The sequence below is a fragment of the Plasmodium vivax genome, chromosome 13 (assembly GCF_000002415.2).
Source record: "Plasmodium vivax chromosome 13, whole genome shotgun sequence".
Lineage (NCBI taxonomy): Eukaryota > Apicomplexa > Aconoidasida > Haemosporida > Plasmodiidae > Plasmodium > Plasmodium vivax.
In genome coordinates this window covers 1,119,916-1,137,260 of record NC_009918.1, presented here as the reverse complement: position 1 = coordinate 1,137,260, position 17,345 = coordinate 1,119,916, and the positions used below count along the sequence as shown (strand labels likewise).

The window sequence follows — 17,345 nt, the reverse complement described above, 5'->3', positions numbered from 1 at the left end:
CAAACGTGAACATTAATGCGAACGTGAACGCAAACGCTAAGGCAAAGCCAAACTACTTGAGCACGTGGCGCTCCACCACCGTGTAGAAGGTTTCTTTGGCAAAGAAAACTGCCTCCGCTTTGTGGTCGCGGGGGGAGCGGCCCACGAGCGCACGCGCGGTCCTACGCAGGTGAGTGCCGCCGTACCTACGAATGACCACCCCCGTGCATGCACGCGCGAAAGGCAGCGCTGCCGTGTAACCGCGGAGGAGCAGCAGGAGAAGAAGTAGAAGAAGAAGTAGAAAGCTGCCAAAAGGAGGAACCCTCACCGGCAGTGTTTCAAAATTTTTAAAAAAAAGAAACGCCTACATAGCTGCGGTGTACTTACAGGGAGAGAGGCTTCCTCACCCGACTACACCCGCTCACCGCAGAGCAGCGAAACGTAACACAACGCAACGCAGCGCAGCAGGAAGGGACTTCCAAAGGGAGTACCCCTTCAAATCTACCTAAAGCGGGAAAAGCGCCCCTTTGGAAGGCACCACCTCTGTGAAGCTTCTACCGCTGCCACCACCGCTGCTTCCCCGCCATGCCGGGCGCGAGTGACGTAACCTTCGAGCTGAGCGTGGAGCCCCCCACGAAGGACGTGGACGAGGAGAAGCTGAAGGCCCTGGCGAAGGAGCAAAATGGCAGTTACGCAGACGCGAAGGGAGACGACGAGGGGGAAACGCTAAACGAAGTGTTGCTGGCGTTGAATTACCACAAGAAAAACGTCACCAATGTTACGCTCCTCTCACTTATTAAAGATGCAACGATTAACTTTGTGGCGGACTTGGAAGACGAGCTAGCCATTTACCTGCAGGATGAGAAGAACCATTTTAGGGAGCCATACGCGAAAAGCATAAAATTGAAGAGGGGGAAAATCCTGGGGAGCTACGAAAACGGCATGATGCTAAACAGCCACCTGAACGTAGACGTCGGGTTCGAATACAATTTGAACACCAAATTGGGAAGGAAATGCAAATATAGGAATCTACCTCACTATCATAATTTATTTATTGCCCTTTTGAAGAATTTTTTTTTTTCCAAAAATTTTTCGCGTAACTTAAGGGAACAGGACCTATCTCACAGTGTAGACATCCGCGTGAGCGTGAAGACGTGGCTGAACAACTCCAAATCTGTTTTGGTTCTCACCGTGCACAAGAGGGAGAAGCACGTGGGGAACGTCCACGTGGTGCTGTACCCCTCGAAGAAGGTCACCGCGAGTTTGCTGCAGGTTTACGGGAAGTGGTATGCGGCCCCGCTGGAGAGGAGCCCCGCGCAGGTGGGGGAGAAGGAGAAGGAGAATGCGGGGGAGAAGGAAGCCAAAGGGAAGAAAAAGAAAAATGGAAAAAACGGCAAAAATGGAAGGGCGGCAGACAAAGGGGCGGAGCGGGGAAGCGGCGGACGGGCCGTCAAATCCGGAGAAAGAACCCCCGCAGAGGAGGAGCAGCTGAGGAAAAGAATAAAAACCCTGTGCACGAGGAGAACCATTTTGAAGAAGTTTATCCTTACGGAGTGCCACCTGATCGAGTGCGATAGCATCATCAAAAGGAGTGTCGCCAGTGTGAGTGCGTACAGGCAAGCGGTCAAATTGCTGAAGCTGTGGTGCCTCAACAGGAGACTACTGCTTACGTTTTCCACCCGGGATGAAAGGAATGAGAGCAAACATAAGCAAGTAGGAGAGAGCTCCAAAATTGGAGGCTTCTTCCACTACACGGATGTTAACTCTTTTGCCTTGGGCCTGATCTGCAGCTACGTTTGTTATGAGCAGAAGCTGGAGAGGTGCGACGCCTTCCTCATCTTTAAGAAAACGATCAGCTTCTTAAGCAGCATGGATTTGTCTCACCATGTGTATGAATACCAGAAGGGGGTCTTCACCTCATCGGAGCGGGAGAAGGGGAGCTGTTCTTCATCCGGACTAGCCAAAGGGCCACACCTATTTTTGATTAACTCCCTTTATGACCCATTTCAATCCATTTTTTGCTCCCTGACGGAGCTGATTGAGGAAGCGAAGAAGGCAGAATACTCCCTCCGTTGTGGCAGATTATACGACGTGTTTGCGGCGAATTATGAGTGCTTCTCTTTGAACTACGAAGAGGAGGTGGTGTTCCCCCTGCTGGTGAGCAACCACCTGCACGACTACAACGAGGTGGTGATGGCTTTGCGGCGCAACTTGGTGCGCGGCCTGGCCGACCGCCTGGGCGAGGTGGCCGTCCGCCTGGTCCGCTTCCGCCTCCACGGGGGGGGAGCGGTGGAAGGGGTAGAAGCGGGGAAAGCGGCAGGTGAAGGGGTAGAAGCGGGGGAAGCGAAAGAGGCGGGAGAAGATGGCGGGGAGGACCGCCACCCCGCCGCCCTGGGCGACCCCCTGCAGAGCCTCTTCCACGATGTGCTGCTCACGTGGAAGCGGCGCCGAGGGGACGCGGCAAATGGAGCCCCTGCCAATGGAGCAGCTGCCAAGGGAGCGTCCGCCACAAACCAGGAGAGCGGCGCGAAGAAAGCGCTTCTGCGGAGGAAGACCCTGGTGGGGGTGAGCTTCTTCCTGAAGACGAGCAACGTGGTGCGGCTGATGGACACCTCCAAGGAGCTCTACACCCCCGAGGGGACCTCCAAATTTAAGAAGTTCTGGGGGGACAAGGCAACCATTAGGCGGTTCGAAAATAACACCATTTTTGAGGTGGTTCAGTGGAAGAGACCCGCCGCGAGACTGCTTAGGAGGAAGAGGACCTACTCTAGTACCCTCCATGATGGCAGCGAAACGGAGGAGGAGGATAGCCACGTGGGGAACCCCTTCTTTGAGGTGCTCTTCAGCCAGCTATACGAGGGAAAGGCCCCATCTGTGCATGTACAAGCGATCAAGAGCATCCTACGCATGATGAGGTTCAACGAAGCAGCCACGTTGCAGAAGGGGTTACACGAAAGGATACACTCCCTCCAAAGTGATGACTGCATTCACCTGTGTAGTTCCCATAGGGTAAAAAAGAAAACCTTCTTCGTGTACCTCCCCTCCCCCCTGTTAATGAAAGATGCCCATTTCAGCTACTACGAAGAAGTAGGCAATTTATATAACGAAATGAAAAACGTTTTATATAGCCTAAGTGAGAAGCTCTTTACTGTGTGTAACGTAAGTAGCTCGAATGACCTACTCAAGACGACTGACTTGGGTTACAAGAGGAACAGAAAAAAAGTGATAGATCTTGTGGTTGACATAAAATTTAATAATGTGAATTATAAAAACGCTCAAAATTTCTTTCGCATTTATGAAAGTGCCAAGGGGATCATTTCAAGTAAAATTTCCACTGAGGGGAAGAACCTTTTCCCTAAAGTAGAAAATAAGAACTTCTGTCTTGACGTTTCGTCCAAGCTGGTCCTCTTTAGACTCCACATTTTTGTGAGTAAGGTGATGGAGAGGAACCTCATCCAGGTGACCAATCTTGATGACTTAAGAATTGAGCAAGTAGAGCATATGAAGAAGATAAAGAATTATATTTTCAGACCGTTGGTTTCCTCCTTCGTTTCTTTTTATGCAACCAAATTTGCTTCCTTTCACTTGGCTGTTAAGATATGCAAGCTGTGGTTCGTCTCCAAGGGGGTATTCTGTTATGAGGACTTGGTAGAGAACGTCCTGTTTTACCTCTACACGCAGGAGTTTAGGAGTCACGCCAGGAGGAACCACTTCTATTTGCAGAAGGGGCTACCTACCAGTAACACCCCACATGAGCAGTTCCTACGGTGGAACAGACTCTACAGGAGGGTTGCCCACGCGGAGAGGGAAGACGAACGTGCATACTACCGTGCCCTCTGCGAGAGGGAGAAACTCCCCTTGGGGGAGAGTCCCTCTGGTGTGACCAGCGCTAGTGAGAGCGCGGAGGACGACCCGTTCGTCATCACTGCTCCGTTGCAGAAGAGCCCCGTGGAGGTGAGGAAGGACGGCCCCAGGGCCGCTCCCTACGGCGCCAAGGGGAAGAAGGGGAGCGGCAACGCGCAGCAGGTGGGCAAGTCGAAGAAGGAAGAGCCGTCAGTATCAGCGGCGGGAGTGGCGGCCGCGGCGGGAGTGGCAGCCGCGGCAGACTCGCTGGACAACCCCGCAGATGCCCTTGGCGGGGCGGACGAATTTCTGGACTCCTTTTCCATGTGCCCCAAAACGGCGCTGACCAAATTCCTCTCCTTCCTCGTGAGCTACGACTGGCAGAACAAACCCCTGATCGTGGATTACGACCACTGCCTCAAGGAGGAGCACAAAATTAAGCTAATTAACTCCTTTCATGCGAGGAAAAAGAACAAAGAAGTGAAAAAGAACTTTTGGATCTGCTCGCTGTTTGACCCGCACTGCCTGCTCATCAGCCTGCCCCACCAGATGTACGATTTGATCCTCTCCGAGGCGAGGAAGTCCCTCGAAATGGTGAAGAGGCTGGAAAATAATTTTGAGCGCGAGAATTGGATGTCCCTGTTTCTGCTCGAGCGAAGGAGCTACGACGTCGTTTTGAACTTCCACCGCCCGGAGAGGTCCCTCAGTTTGTTGAAGCAGAAGGTAAAACTGGTGGGGGAGGCGTCAGTGGGAGAAGCGTCAGTGGGAGAGGCGTCAGTGGGAGAGGCGTCAGTGGACGAAGCGGCAGCGGCTGCGGCAGCGGCAGCGGGGCAGCCCAGCTCGAATGCCCCCGGCAAGAAGAAGGGCGACAAGAAGGAGGAGCAGCTGAGGAAGAAGAACCAGAAGAAGGAGCCGCCCTCGCAGCCATCTCCGGAGGAAAACTTGGAGGAGGCAAAGGAAAGTGAAAGCGCAGCAGCCCTGCAAAACCACCGCAAAGCAGCGAGCGAGAACCAGTCCCAGACGCTGAACCACATGTACCGAATGGACGAAGCATACGACCTAAGCTACCTAGACGACGTAACCAAAATGAAGGGAGCAAAAACGTCTGACATGCTAAAGGGTTTACACAAACACGAGCTAATGCTTGTGTATAGAAGCTACTTTAATCATTTTATAAAAAATCTGGAGGAGAAATTCTCCTGCCAGATAACGGTGCTGTATAACCCCCTGTGCTTTAGCGAAATTCTGGACGTTCACTGGTTCCGAAAAAAAATAAAACGCAGACTTCGTAAGGCACCGGAACAGTATGAGAGGGTAAGCTTGTCTTGGAGCCCCAAAGTGTTTATCACGTTTAACCCCGCCTTCGTCAGTAACGTCCTTCAGGGGGAGGTGCCCCTGGAGGGGGGTCACGACGGGGGGGAAGCATCTGTGGGGAAGGCAGCCGCGGGGCAAGCAGACGTAGGGCACGCAGCTGCTCCCAAAGCAGATGCGGCGAAATCTCCAAACAGTTTGCAGAGCCCCCCCAGCGCGGTGAACTCCGCCCTTGCGCTGAGCAACTTCAACGCGTTGATACTTTACATAAAGAGTAACGCGTGGGACCTCCTGCGTGGCGTTCACTTCCCCACCATGTGAAAGTAGTGGAGGAGGAAAATCCCCCAACGGAGCGATAAATCCCCGCACGTACGGCAGAGGTAGCATGTTAGCCTTGCGGCCCCTTCACCTCCTTTTGCCTGCAGAACCGAACGGGCGAAGTGTTCATTTTGCAATTCCTCCGTTTCGCCCCTGCGGCGTTGTCCTTTTTTTGCACGTCTAGCGGCGGACGCATTCGTACATATCCTTGCATGCTGCCCGCCCCTTCGAGGAAACACTCAACTGAGCCATTGCGTTAAGTATATTCACTGCATTGATGCAACTGGGTGGGCCTTCCTGACGTCGCCCCTAGGCATCCGCATCTTGAGGCCGCCTCGACCAAAGGGCGTACACAGAGGGGGTTAGCAAACGGGGGGCCACTCACACGCATATGTCACACCGATCAGTCAGACGCATATGTCACACCCGATCAGTCACACACATATGACACTCCCGTGTGGCTCCCCCCCCCTTGCGAAGAAAAAGCGGACGCAATGGGGAAAGGCACCTTTGCCAGGTGTCACCCGCTAAGACGTTTCGAGCACCCTCTGCTGTGGCTACAACGGTGGATGCCCCACTTTTGAGGCCCCTTTGAAATGTCGAAGCATATTACGCGCAACTGGGTGGGAAGCCCGCCAGGCTGATAAATTCATATGTAAATGGGGCGCAATGGGGGAACAAAAAAAAAGGAAAAAAAAAAAAAAAAAGGAAACGTAGCAGAAGCAAAAATGGGGAAAGGGACGACCCTCCGGTAAAGCTGAACCGTTTTAAAGCATTCGTCTCTCCATTCTTTCTTTTTCTTTTTTTTCTTTTTTTTTTGCCCCCCTCTGTACTCTGTAGTGATGTTTATGCAAAAAGGAAGAGGTGGCATCCCACGTAGCGTAAACACGAGCATCCCGCACAACCGCTCGCATGCTGCGCGAGGCAGTCTTAAGGGTCACCACTTCCAGAAAGAGAAGGGAAGCATAATCGCAGGAAGTGGCGACGGCGAAATTGCGTAACTGCTGGCGGAGGGATCCAAACCAGGTCTCACGTTCGTGCTCGCCCCGCGCGGCGTTCACCCGTTCGTTCGTTCGTTCGTTCGTTCGTTCGTTTCGCCCGTTCGCCCGCTCGCTTGTTTACATCCCCTTGTGCGTTCTTTTTTTTTTTTTTTAATTTCCCACTTGCGCGCTGCGCGAAGCAAATGGAGGAGGAATCAGAAGAGGTTTATTCGCGTGAGGGGCATGTATATACGCACGTATGTACATTTTCCTACCCCGCGAGCACGTGCATGCGATGAACACGATTTAACACTTGGCGAATTTTAAGGAGATGGCCAATCGCTTGGAGGAAAATTTGCCAGTTAGCTTTTCTCACAAGTATTTTTTTTCCCCTCGCGTATGTTAACTTGTGTACATATTTCCCTTTTTTTTTTTTTTTTTTTTTTTTTTTTTTTAATCTCTCCTTGGGTGGACCATTTCGTCAACTTTGCGCTAGGGGGGGGGTGACCACCTGGCAGAGGGCATGGCATACGCGTGCGAGCTGGTAAAAGCGTCACCGTCAGAGGGGCACACGCTCGTTCGTTCGTCCGTATAATCACTCGTTTGCTACGTTGCGAGGGCGTGTCCTGCGAGAAGCGAGCTTTCCCCCTCGACTTACCCCTACCCATTCGTACCATCGAACGCGCGGCCCATTCACCATGGAGGTTAACATGCGGCTATACATCTTCCTGAGCCACCTCGGGCTGGCCTTCATTTTAATGTACTCCTTCATGAAGTACAACGAGTTTTACTCTGCTGTGGTGTACCTGTCGACGGAGAAGTTCCCAAGGACGGTAAGGGAGAGGAAGGAAAGCAGCGCGAGGGGGAGACCCCCTTGAGAGCTGCACCCCCGCCATGTAGGTCCTACAGGCCGGACAGGAGTGCCCCTGTTGAGTGTGCCCCACAGTGTGTATGACGTGTGTATAATGGCAAAGAAGATAAGTACAAAAGTGTCTTTTTTTTTTTTTTTTTTCTTTTCTTTCCTCACTTTTTATTTTTTTTCCTTTTTTTTCTCCTTCTCCCCCCCGCGCAGATCATTTACAACTTCTTCCTGATGGTGTTCATCATCCTGTGCAAGCTGCTGCTGAATATATTTATCGGCGAGCTGAGGTACCTGGAGGTGGAGCAGCTCATAGACAACGCGCGGGCGTTTATAATGGACACCATTCTGTTTCTGGTGCTGTCCAAGCCGACCATCAATGGGAAGGAAGTGTCCTCCATCATTTTGATTAAGTACCTCTCGATCATCGTCATTTTGAAGGCCTACCACTTGGTGCTTTACTCCCGGGTTTCCCACGTAAGGGCTCCCCCGTGTCGAGGGGGCGGCGTTTTTGAGGCGCATTCGATGCGTTTGACACATTTGATGCATTTGATTTACTTCCATTCATCTCTATCCATTACTGCTCCTTTGTGCTCTTTTCTTTTGCTTTCCCCCGCCAGATCTTCGAGCTGGGAGTGCCCCGAACCAGAGTGCTGGTGAAGCTGTTCATCTTCATGTGCCTCCTGTCAGTGGCCAACCTGACCATGTTCACCTACTTTTACAAGTACTCGCTGAAGAATTCCACCATGTACCTCTGGCTCTTTTTCGAAAGCCTAAGCATTTTCGAGTCCTGCCAAATTTCCATTTTAAAATTTTTTGTGAACATAATAGACCTGAGATCAGCCAATGGGTTATCCTCCAAGGCCACCATTTTATTTTTCCTAGACATCCTCCACGACATCATGAGCTTAATAATCTTCTTGGTCTTCATCCTCGTGTTCATTCTGAACAACTTCAGCAACTTGCCTCTACACATGACGGCGGACATCATACACGTTGTAAAAACATTAATCTCGAGATTTAAATCTTTTCAGAGGTACAGAGAGCTGACCAAAAATATCGAAACGAAGTTTGCCGATGCGACGGAGGAAGAGTTAAAGGAAGTTGGTACGTGTATTATATGCAGGGACGACTTGAAGGAAGGCTCCAAGAAGCTAACCTGCTCTCATATCTTTCATGTAGAGTGCCTGAAGTCGTGGTTCATTCAGCAGCAGACCTGCCCCATATGTAGAACAGAAATAAAGCCGCAGAGCAGCAAAGAAAACGCGCAGAATGAAGCCAAACGAAAGGAGGAAGAGCAGCAGCAGCAGCCAGAGGAGGACGAAAAAAAAGAGCAAAAAGCAAATCAGCTAACCATACAGGAAATAATTACCAAGGCTTCTTTTCTGCCCTGCGATGAGAATTCGCCCTACTTGAATGACCCTGCCACGGCCAGCATGTTCCCCCCCAAGGAGGACGACTGCGTTGTGTTTGCGGAGAACGTGGAGGTCAAGCAGCGCATAAAGATTTTGGCCGACCTGGTGAGGCAACGCTGTGCATCCGCGTTTATTTGTGCATGAAGTGTTCATAATGTTTTGCAAAATGGCTAGTTTTTTTTTTGAGCTCTTCATATTTTTCTCCAAATGGCTAGCTTTTTTTTTTTTTTTATGAACCGTTCATATTTTTCTCCCAATGGCTAGCTTCTTTTTCCATGAACCGTTCATATTTTTCCCCAAATGGCTAGCTTCTTTTTCCATGAACCGTTCATATTTTTCCCCAAATGGCTAGCTTCTTTTTCCATGAACTGCTCCTTTTTTTTCTCCCAATGGCTAGCTTCTTTTTCCATGAACTGCTCTTTTTTTTTCTCAAAATGGCTATTTTTTCCCCCCCACCCCTACAGTGCGACTATTACAGGGAGTTGTGCCTGACCTGCCTGAAGGAAATAGACAAGATCAACTACGCCGCGGTGCCGGCGAATGTCATGCTGAGGAACATATACGGCTCCCGGAATTACAACATGCCGAACAACGCGGAGGAAGACGAGGTTAAGAAGTACCTGACGAAGATTTCGCACGTGCCCCAGATGAGTGTGTTTAAGAGCTACCTGGAGAGGGTGCTGATCGAGGACATGAAGTACACCAAGGAGATTTGTTCGCTCATGTAGTTCGCGCAGGTGTACGCGCGCTCGTGAGGGCTGTGCGTGCACATATACATTCATGTGGACGGACACCCCCCGGTGCACCCGCAAATGTCTAGGCGAAGGAGTGCAGCGCCAATTTGTTTTCGTTTTTTTGTTCCCTTCCCCCTCCCGTAATTCCTTCTCTCTCCATATTTGTATACACACATTCTTCCCCTTTTTTTTGTAACCCTGAATAGTGCACACAGGGGTGTATATGGTCTGTATGTGTTTATACAACGTTTAAAAGTGTAGGCATCTCAAAATGGGGGGAAAATGTAAGCTTTTCTCAAAAGGGGAAAAAAAAAAAAAAAAAAAAAAAAAACGAATTAAAGTATCCACCTCATGATTAATCGTTCGCAAAATGTTAATTTTTTATGTGTAAAAAGAGCATTACCCGAAAGTGTTTTTTTTTTTTCCCTTTTGAGAAAGGCCTACATGTTTCCCCTTAACAGTTTTAAATAAAAACGATCTAATTACCCACCCGCGCTGTAACGTTACGTGCGAATGGGTGCGCCCTTTTGCAGACATTGTTGCAGTGTTGTTGCAAGCGTTGTTGCAAACGTTGGGCATGTTCCCGACTTGCGCAGAGTCAGCGGTGCCGCGTGTGCCGCGTGTGCCGTGTGTGCCGCGTGTGCCGTGTGTACCGCGTGTGCCGTGTGTACCGCGCGTACCACTTTGCATCCCCTTTCGTTCACACGGAGGGAGGAACGCACCTTGCATGGGTGTGTTCGCGCATATGGCCATACGTGCTTGCACAGGACGAAGCCTACCTCCGAGCGTTTTCCGGTAAGTGCTCCTGCTGGGCCCCCATTTTAGACAAGGCGAAGGAAAGGAGGTAAAAAAGGAAACAAAAAAAAGCGAAATAAACGAAATAAACATACAATCTTAAATGACCCTTATGTGGAGCCTTCTTTTCGCGCCTTCACCGCGCTGAAGCGGCCAGAGGGTCAACCACTTCGAGAGACGTGTTCTCCCCAGTTGGGACGTTAGAAGATCGTTTGCGAGGATATGCTGGCCCGAGTATAAATCCCCAGTGGGCCATGCGCATACCTCCTTGTCGAGGGTGAACAAATGGCCGCATTGGAATATCAGCTAATTGCTCACATTTAAGACTGCGATTTTTTTTTTTTTTTTTTTTTTTTTTTCTTTCAAACTATCGAAGCAGCACGTTGGTGTGCACCAGAGCTATGCAAAAAAGAGTAGCATACATTTGAGAGTCCCCCGAGGGTAATTTCGCCTTTTAAAAATTTTGCAAATAAGGGGAAGGGACGAATTAACGGAAGGTATACTTTCCCCCACGGCAGCGCCAACTTCGCGCGGAAAAATTCCCTCCGCAATATAGCGATAAATTAGCTGCGCCTTTGTTGCGCACGTGTGCAGAGGGGTACATATATAAGACGCATCGCCAAACCATATCATCTTCTTCCACCCCTATCACCTCCTTCCACCCTTTTCATCTTCTCCCACCCCCTGCGACGATCGGATAGCCAAACATGACAGAGACGGAGGGGAGCTCCCCGAACGGTGACGTGGAAGCGGTTGGGAAGTCTCCCCCGAAGGGCAACTCGAAGAAGTGTAAGTGCACCTATAAGAGGAGAGAACTGGAGGGGGGTGCAGAAGCAGAAGGGGGAGACGAACAAGATAGGAGTTTAAAGAAAATGAATTCTAGTAGAGACATGTCAGAGGAGACAAAGCCACCTGACCTGTTCATAAATTATTACTACGAATGGGAAGACATCCCAACGGTTAGCAGATTGCCTTATGGTTTAATTGGAAAGGAAAAGGACGCTCTTTGGAAAAGCTCCGTGCGAAGTGGGGGTATCCCTTTGGGAGGGAACCTTTCGGATGACCCAACCCAGGGGGAGGAAGTTAATGTGAAGTGCGAGGCTTTGGGGATAACAGACGAGGTGAAATTGGCTGGCGGTGCGCAGGGTGGTCAGCCCGCCGAGGGGGGGGGCGACTTCGTGGCGAGCCTCATATATGAAGACATAGTGGAGCACATTCAAAAAATTAGGAAGCGGGGGTCCAAGCTGCGGTGCGCCAGTGGGCATATCGCGGCGGGGGCGGCGAACGAGACGGATGCAGCGGATGCGGCAAACGTGGCAAACGCGGCAAACGCTGCGGAAACGCTCCGGGGCGATTACACCAAGGGGAGCGCCCACCACTGCACAGACCAGCAGGAGGGAGAAGCCAACTGGGTTGACGACTTCGTCGCGCTGACGAATATTCAAATTTTGGCGAAGAACACCCAGGTGTTCGCTGCCTGGGAAAAGCTGGAGGTTGTCCTCCCATACGTGACGACCCAGTGTGGGAGCCCCCGATCGTGTTTGTGCAAAAAAAGTTTTTTAACAATGAAGCACCTGTGTATGAGCATTAAGGGAGACAAGCTAAATGTGTGCAAGTATTTCGTGAAGTGTTTCCCCCACGTGGTGCGAAAAATGGATTCTAAAAACCGCTTCTTAGACGAGTGTGCCTCTCAACTGATCAATCTGTTTATGAAGCAAAGCAGTGGAGTGAATGACTATCAGATGCTGAGGGTGATGTGCTCCTTCTCGGGCAATAAGAATTCGTCCATTATAAAGAAGCTATCCTTTTTTGTTTTTTTATTTTTAAAAAATTTGCCTACAAGTGAGTTGGTCAGTCTACCCGTCCGAGACTTCGCACAGTGCTTCCTCCATTTTATTAACGCAAAACTGGAGGAGACCAAAAGGTATATGAAGCAGACCTTTAGCCTTCTCCTTACAGTGCATAGTGAAGACGATTTGGTTTCTTTCCTTTTGGAGGGGGCCCCGAAAAAGGGAAGCGTGTCATCCCTGGAAAGGGAGATACGGGCCTTCCTGCGGAGTAGAAGCTGCGGGGACGTTTGCGAGCCGCTCAAGAAGAAGTACGCCACGTTTCACCAGTTTAGGAGTTCCAAGTCGGTCGGCAGGGCGCACAAGACATCGTCGTTTGTTCTGTAGCGAAGGGGGGCGAGCTCAGGGGGGTTCCAAAAAGGAGCACATGGGAAAAAGGACAGCATTAAAAAAAGGAGAACGTTCCAAAAAGGAGTACCTTCGAAATGTAGCACTTTGCAAGGCTCTCCCTTCTTCTTCCGCCTGCGTCTTCCCCCTACTTCTTCCTACTACTTCTTCCCCCTCTTCCTGTTCCTCTTTTTTTTTCTTTCTTCCCACTGATCGCGCCACACATGCAAAGGGGGGATACACTTCTCCTCCCCCCACGTGCCGCAAGAAAAAAAAAAAAAAAAAAAACGCAGGCGTTGTTGTGACGTATGGGTGGAAAGCACACCCACGGGTGGAGCCCTCCTCCCGCAGGTGGCACGTCGAATTAAATGCTTGTAGCGCTTTCGGAACGCAGCTGCAATGCGGCTGTTGGGAAGAGGCTGCCACGCAGCTGCAACGCGGCGGTCGCCTCGCGAAGCACTCGCTGCGCCCCTTTTTTTGAAGCGTTTTTTTTTTTTTGAAGTTTTCTTTTCAAAAGAGTTTTTAATTTTAACTTTAATTTTAACTTTAATTTTAACTTTAATTTTAATTTTAATTTTCTTTTTTTTTTTTTTCCTTTTTCCCGTGGCGCATGGAGAGGCCCCTGCATAAGCCAGCCTCATTTGTGAGCAGCGAACTGTCGCGCGCAGGAGCATGTGCCTGTCGATGCAGATAGGCACGCCGCTGCGAGTAGGCATGCTACTGCGAATAGGCATGCTACTGCGAATAGGCGTGCTACTGCCAACGGGCATGCCGCTGCCATTGCGTGTATGCGTTCTGCGCATGCGTCGAGCAACCCGCGGGGGATTCCTCCTTTGGCAGCAGTGGAGAGACTCTTCCGCCTCTACGGAGCGCCCTCGAAACGGCGTTAGCCAGTCCGCAGCGTGGTGGCTTCGAATTCGGCCGCTCCACACTGAATTATTTCCGCCAGGCCGTTCCCCAGATTGACTGCGAAGGACTGAGAGGGGAAGCACAATGGCCACCGCCCCCACACACACGTTACTCCCCTGAGCAGTAGCGGTTAAGGGAAGAGCAGCCAGTTAGCAGAGTTAGCCAAGCGGTTGAGCGGCAAGACGAGTCCGTGGGCACCGAGCGAGAGAGAGGAGGACAGGGGAGAAGCCACACAGCGCGCACGTGTATCCTTTTTGTTCCCGCCCCTTACCCCCCGCCATGCCGCTTCCCAAGCGGAACGACAAGGTGCTTCGCTCTCTGGCGAGGAGCGTGGGGAGGCTGAGCCAGTTCTTCGATGACAATCAGGTGTGGAAGAGTCTGCTCTCCAACGTGTATCGCTATGAAAATGAAAGGTGCTCCAAGTACAACGAGTTTTTAAAAGCATTTTTAAATAACAGCGTGCATTACTGCCCGACCAAATCTAGTAAGAAGAAGTTGAGGGGTGAACTCATTAAATATTTGAGAGAAAATTTGAAGAGTGGAGGGAAGGAGTCCACGGAGGATGTGTTCCTCGTTGGGTTTACTGCCATTCGACACCTTGGGAGAGTTAAAAATTCGTTGCTGTTGGCGCTGTCGTCTACGGGGAATCTGCCTGCAACGCAGAGGTACAACAGCAGGGTGGGTGTGCCGAACAGGAAGAGCATATGGCACTGTGATGAGGAAAGGGACTTGTTTAAGAGGAACTTTCGCGTGGTGAATTTTGGCGCGGCGGAGCAGGGGGACTTGCCTGGGGAGGGGCCCGGCGGCAAGGGGAAGCGGCGCGCGGGGGGAGGCGCCATTGGCCAGGTTACAGAAGTGAGCGGGGTTTGCGGCGTTGGAGAGGTCAGCGGGGTCAGCCATGTTAGCGACGCTTGCGAGGCGGAACGGGCGGGCGTGCCCGCGAAGAGAACCAAGGGAAGCATCGTCTTGAAGAAGCCCAACCACAAGCAGGAGATAAAGAAGGGGATGATCCTCGTGGCCCACCCCCTGACGTCCAGCACCCTGTGGAACCGATCCATCATTCTAATCACGCACAGGGACAAGAGCAACCTGGTGTGCGGCATCATTTTGAACAAGCACCCCTTATACAGCAGCTACATGGGAATGGCCAACGACAGGGATGTCGTAAACATATTAAATAGGCTCTACTTGAAGAGGCGAAAGTTTCTGAGTGAGTTCGCCGAGGGGGTTAAGCCGGGGGGTGCGGCACGCGGTGGTGGCGGCGTTGACGGTGGTGTTAGTAGCAGCGTTGACGGTGGTGGCGGCGTTGGCGGTAGTAGCAGCGGTGGTGTTAGTAGCAGCGTTGCCGAGGTGGCCAAGGCGACGGGAGAGACTCTACCGGTGGAAGGAACGCCGCAAGGTGGCAGCCCCCCAAGCGATGCAAACCTCGTGCAAACGGAAAAGGAGAAGCAGCCACGAAAGGAAGGCGAAGAAGAAGGCCTCGTCCTGCTGCAGAATGAGTGCATCTCAAAGGAAGAAGAGAAGAATGCCATCGAAAAAAAATACCAAGTGGAAACGAGGAGGGAGTCTCAATGCGAACACCAAAGCAGTGGTGATGAGTTCCCAACACTAAAGGATCTACAGGAAATGTTTTTGAGGATTCAGTTTAGGAGCTCTTCCAAGCATTATGCCAGCAGGCAGAGGAGGCAGAGGAGCGTCCCCGCTGGAGAGGCAAGTGCTTTAGGCACCCATGGCAGTAGGAAGAACAGTCTCTTCGTTATGATGGACGAGCACCTGCTTGACATTATCACCCACTATATTATTAAACTGAACAAGGTCCCCATCTACCTCAGGTTCCTCCCCTCCTACAACATAGGGTCCCTCATCGATATAAAGAAGGAGATAAAGAAGTTGCAGTTTCTAAATGAATTTTATAAAATTTATTTTGAAAAATATAACAAGTGGAAAGTCGTTGTGGTGAATAATCGCATTCATATTTTTGACAAAGAGAAAAAAAAAAAAAAAAAAAAATTCCCCCAGGTGGGTGTGCACGGTAAGCGGGAGGTGGAGGAGGGCGAAGCGGAGGATGTGGAAGTGCAGGATGTGGGAGCGGAGGAGGGGCGGGGAGACACGGAAAAGACGAAGCAGACGCGGAAGCTCACCGAGGAGGAGATACAACAGATTCACAGGAAAATTAAGAAATTCCAGGAGACCAATCAGTTGGGCGATGATGAGGATGAGGGGGACGAGAGGCGTTGTGATGGAGGTGCTGACGGGGGTGGGGGAGGCACTGGCCGTGGCAAGCGCAAGGAGAGGCAGAAAGGACAGAGGAAGAAGGGCGACGGGAGGAAATCGATGGGCAGGTCCGGCGCTGTGCAGCAACTGGAGGGCGCAGATGTGGAAGCGGGGGATGAGCAGGCTGTAAGTGACTATGAAGAGGAGGAAGAGGAGGCAGAAGAGGAGGAGGAAGAAGAAGACGATGATGAAGAAGACGACGATGATGAGGAAGACGACGATGATGAGGAAGACGACGACGATCAGGAAGATGCCGATGAGGAAGATGCCGATGACAGTGGCCAGGAGGACGAAGTGGAAGAGGAAGCCCACCAAAGTGGAGGGAGCGGCGCGCGAGGCGGACTCACCCCAGTGAGCAAAGCCAAAGTGGAAGCAACCGTCAATGGGGGCGATGCGGGCAAAAAGAACCACCAGGAGGGGACCCCCCTGGAGAGGAACCCCCTGGCGAGGAACCCCTTGAGCTTCTTCTGGCTGGGAGGACCCCTGCCCGGGCTGACCATCCTCCACAACATAAAGAAATTTTCCAAAAATACAGTGGTGAATGATTTTATCTACGAGGGGTACAACGAGAGCGTCAACCTGGTGAGCGAAGCGGGAGCGGCAAATGAAGTGGATGCCGCTAACGAAGTGGGTGCCGCTAACGAAGTGGGTGCCGCTAACGAAGTGGGTGCCGCTAACGAAGTGGGAATCGCTAATCAAGTGGGTGCCGCTAACGAAGCGGAAAACAAACTCGTTAAGCGATTCATCGGGAAAGCCACCTGGGATGTGAATCAGCTGATGGACGAGCTGAAGAATGACTACTGGATTGCCCTCAACTGCGACAGCAAGGAGTTGCTCTCCCGCATTATCTTTAACACCGCAACGAGTGGAAGCGGCGCTGCTGGTAGCGTGTACAGGGGGGAGTTCCTGTGGGAGAAAATCGTGGCGTCCATAAACAGCGACTACGAGAGCATTTCGAAGATCCCCCAGAGCGTCATAGACAGCGTGCTGCGCGATTTCAGGGGCGTGGAGAGCGACTAGTGGGGGGTAGCGCAGTAGGAAGCAGCTGAGTGGCAAGATAAGCAGCCGAGTGGCAAGATAAGCAGCCGAGTGGCAAGATAAGCAGCCGAGTGGCAAGATAAGCAGCCGAGTGGCAAGGTAAGCAGCCGAGTGGCGAAGATAAGCAGCTGAGTGGCGAAGCCAGAATGAAGAGCTTGGCCCCCTTCGCCCCATTCGACCCATTCCCTACATGTACATTCACACTCACACACATTGCATGCTTTGCCTCCCCGTGCGGCTGCCCCTCCCCTTTTCATTTTCCCTCTTTCTTTAAATTCGGTTTGATCCCTGCGGTGAGGAGGCAGCGCGGACGTCCTAGGGCGCCCTTTTTTTTGAGCATGTTTCCCCCGGCGCATGGCTCGCCGATGTGTAGTAGTCATCCGTTGGGGGGGGGTGGCCTTCGTTTCTCCACCAACAGGCGTACACGCAAAGTGCATTTTACGAACGGGAGCAGACGAACAAGCGTACCTTCGCGCCTGCGTACCTTCGTGCCTGCTTGCTTCGTGCCTTCGTGCCTTCTTTCCAACGCGCAAATCACCACCGTATGTATTAGTATTGTTAAAAGGTGTGCCCCCTTGAGGCTTCTCCCTCTTTCGCCACTCCTCCGGGAGCTTATACTCCCATGTGATGATGCATACGTTTTGGGGGGGACGAAAATCGTTCACGAATTGCCTCCACGTCATGGCGGCGCGTGGAGGACGTTGCAATTACAGTTG

At 51.5% G+C, this 17,345-nt stretch overlaps 4 protein-coding genes across 4 annotated transcripts; all 4 read left to right on the top strand.

Annotated features, from left to right (window-relative positions):
* Nucleotides 1–564: 564 nt before the first annotated feature.
* On the top strand, nucleotides 565–5,454 carry PVX_085360 (hypothetical protein, conserved; the record flags this gene model as incomplete). Its single annotated transcript, XM_001616687.1, has 1 exon — nucleotides 565–5,454. One exon carries the CDS (start codon nucleotides 565–567, stop codon nucleotides 5,452–5,454), a length of 4,890 nt encoding a protein of 1,629 aa, XP_001616737.1.
* A 1,675-nt stretch (nucleotides 5,455–7,129) lies between these two features.
* PVX_085355 (hypothetical protein, conserved) lies at nucleotides 7,130–9,743 on the top strand (the record flags this gene model as incomplete). Its single annotated transcript, XM_001616686.1, has 4 exons — nucleotides 7,130–7,264; nucleotides 7,504–7,767; nucleotides 7,911–8,810; nucleotides 9,170–9,743. The coding sequence occupies 4 exons, from the start codon at nucleotides 7,130–7,132 to the stop codon at nucleotides 9,431–9,433; spliced, it is 1,563 nt and encodes a 520-aa protein (XP_001616736.1). The 3' UTR covers nucleotides 9,434–9,743.
* A 1,198-nt stretch (nucleotides 9,744–10,941) lies between these two features.
* Nucleotides 10,942–12,408, top strand: PVX_085350 (hypothetical protein, conserved; the record flags this gene model as incomplete). Its single annotated transcript, XM_001616685.1, has 1 exon — nucleotides 10,942–12,408. One exon carries the CDS (start codon nucleotides 10,942–10,944, stop codon nucleotides 12,406–12,408), a length of 1,467 nt encoding a protein of 488 aa, XP_001616735.1.
* Nucleotides 12,409–13,596: 1,188 nt separating this feature from the next.
* Nucleotides 13,597–16,611, top strand: PVX_085345 (hypothetical protein; the record flags this gene model as incomplete). The annotated part of the gene is made up of 1 exon (XM_001616684.1): nucleotides 13,597–16,611. One exon carries the CDS (start codon nucleotides 13,597–13,599, stop codon nucleotides 16,609–16,611), a length of 3,015 nt encoding a protein of 1,004 aa, XP_001616734.1.
* Nucleotides 16,612–17,345: the final 734 nt, after the last annotated feature.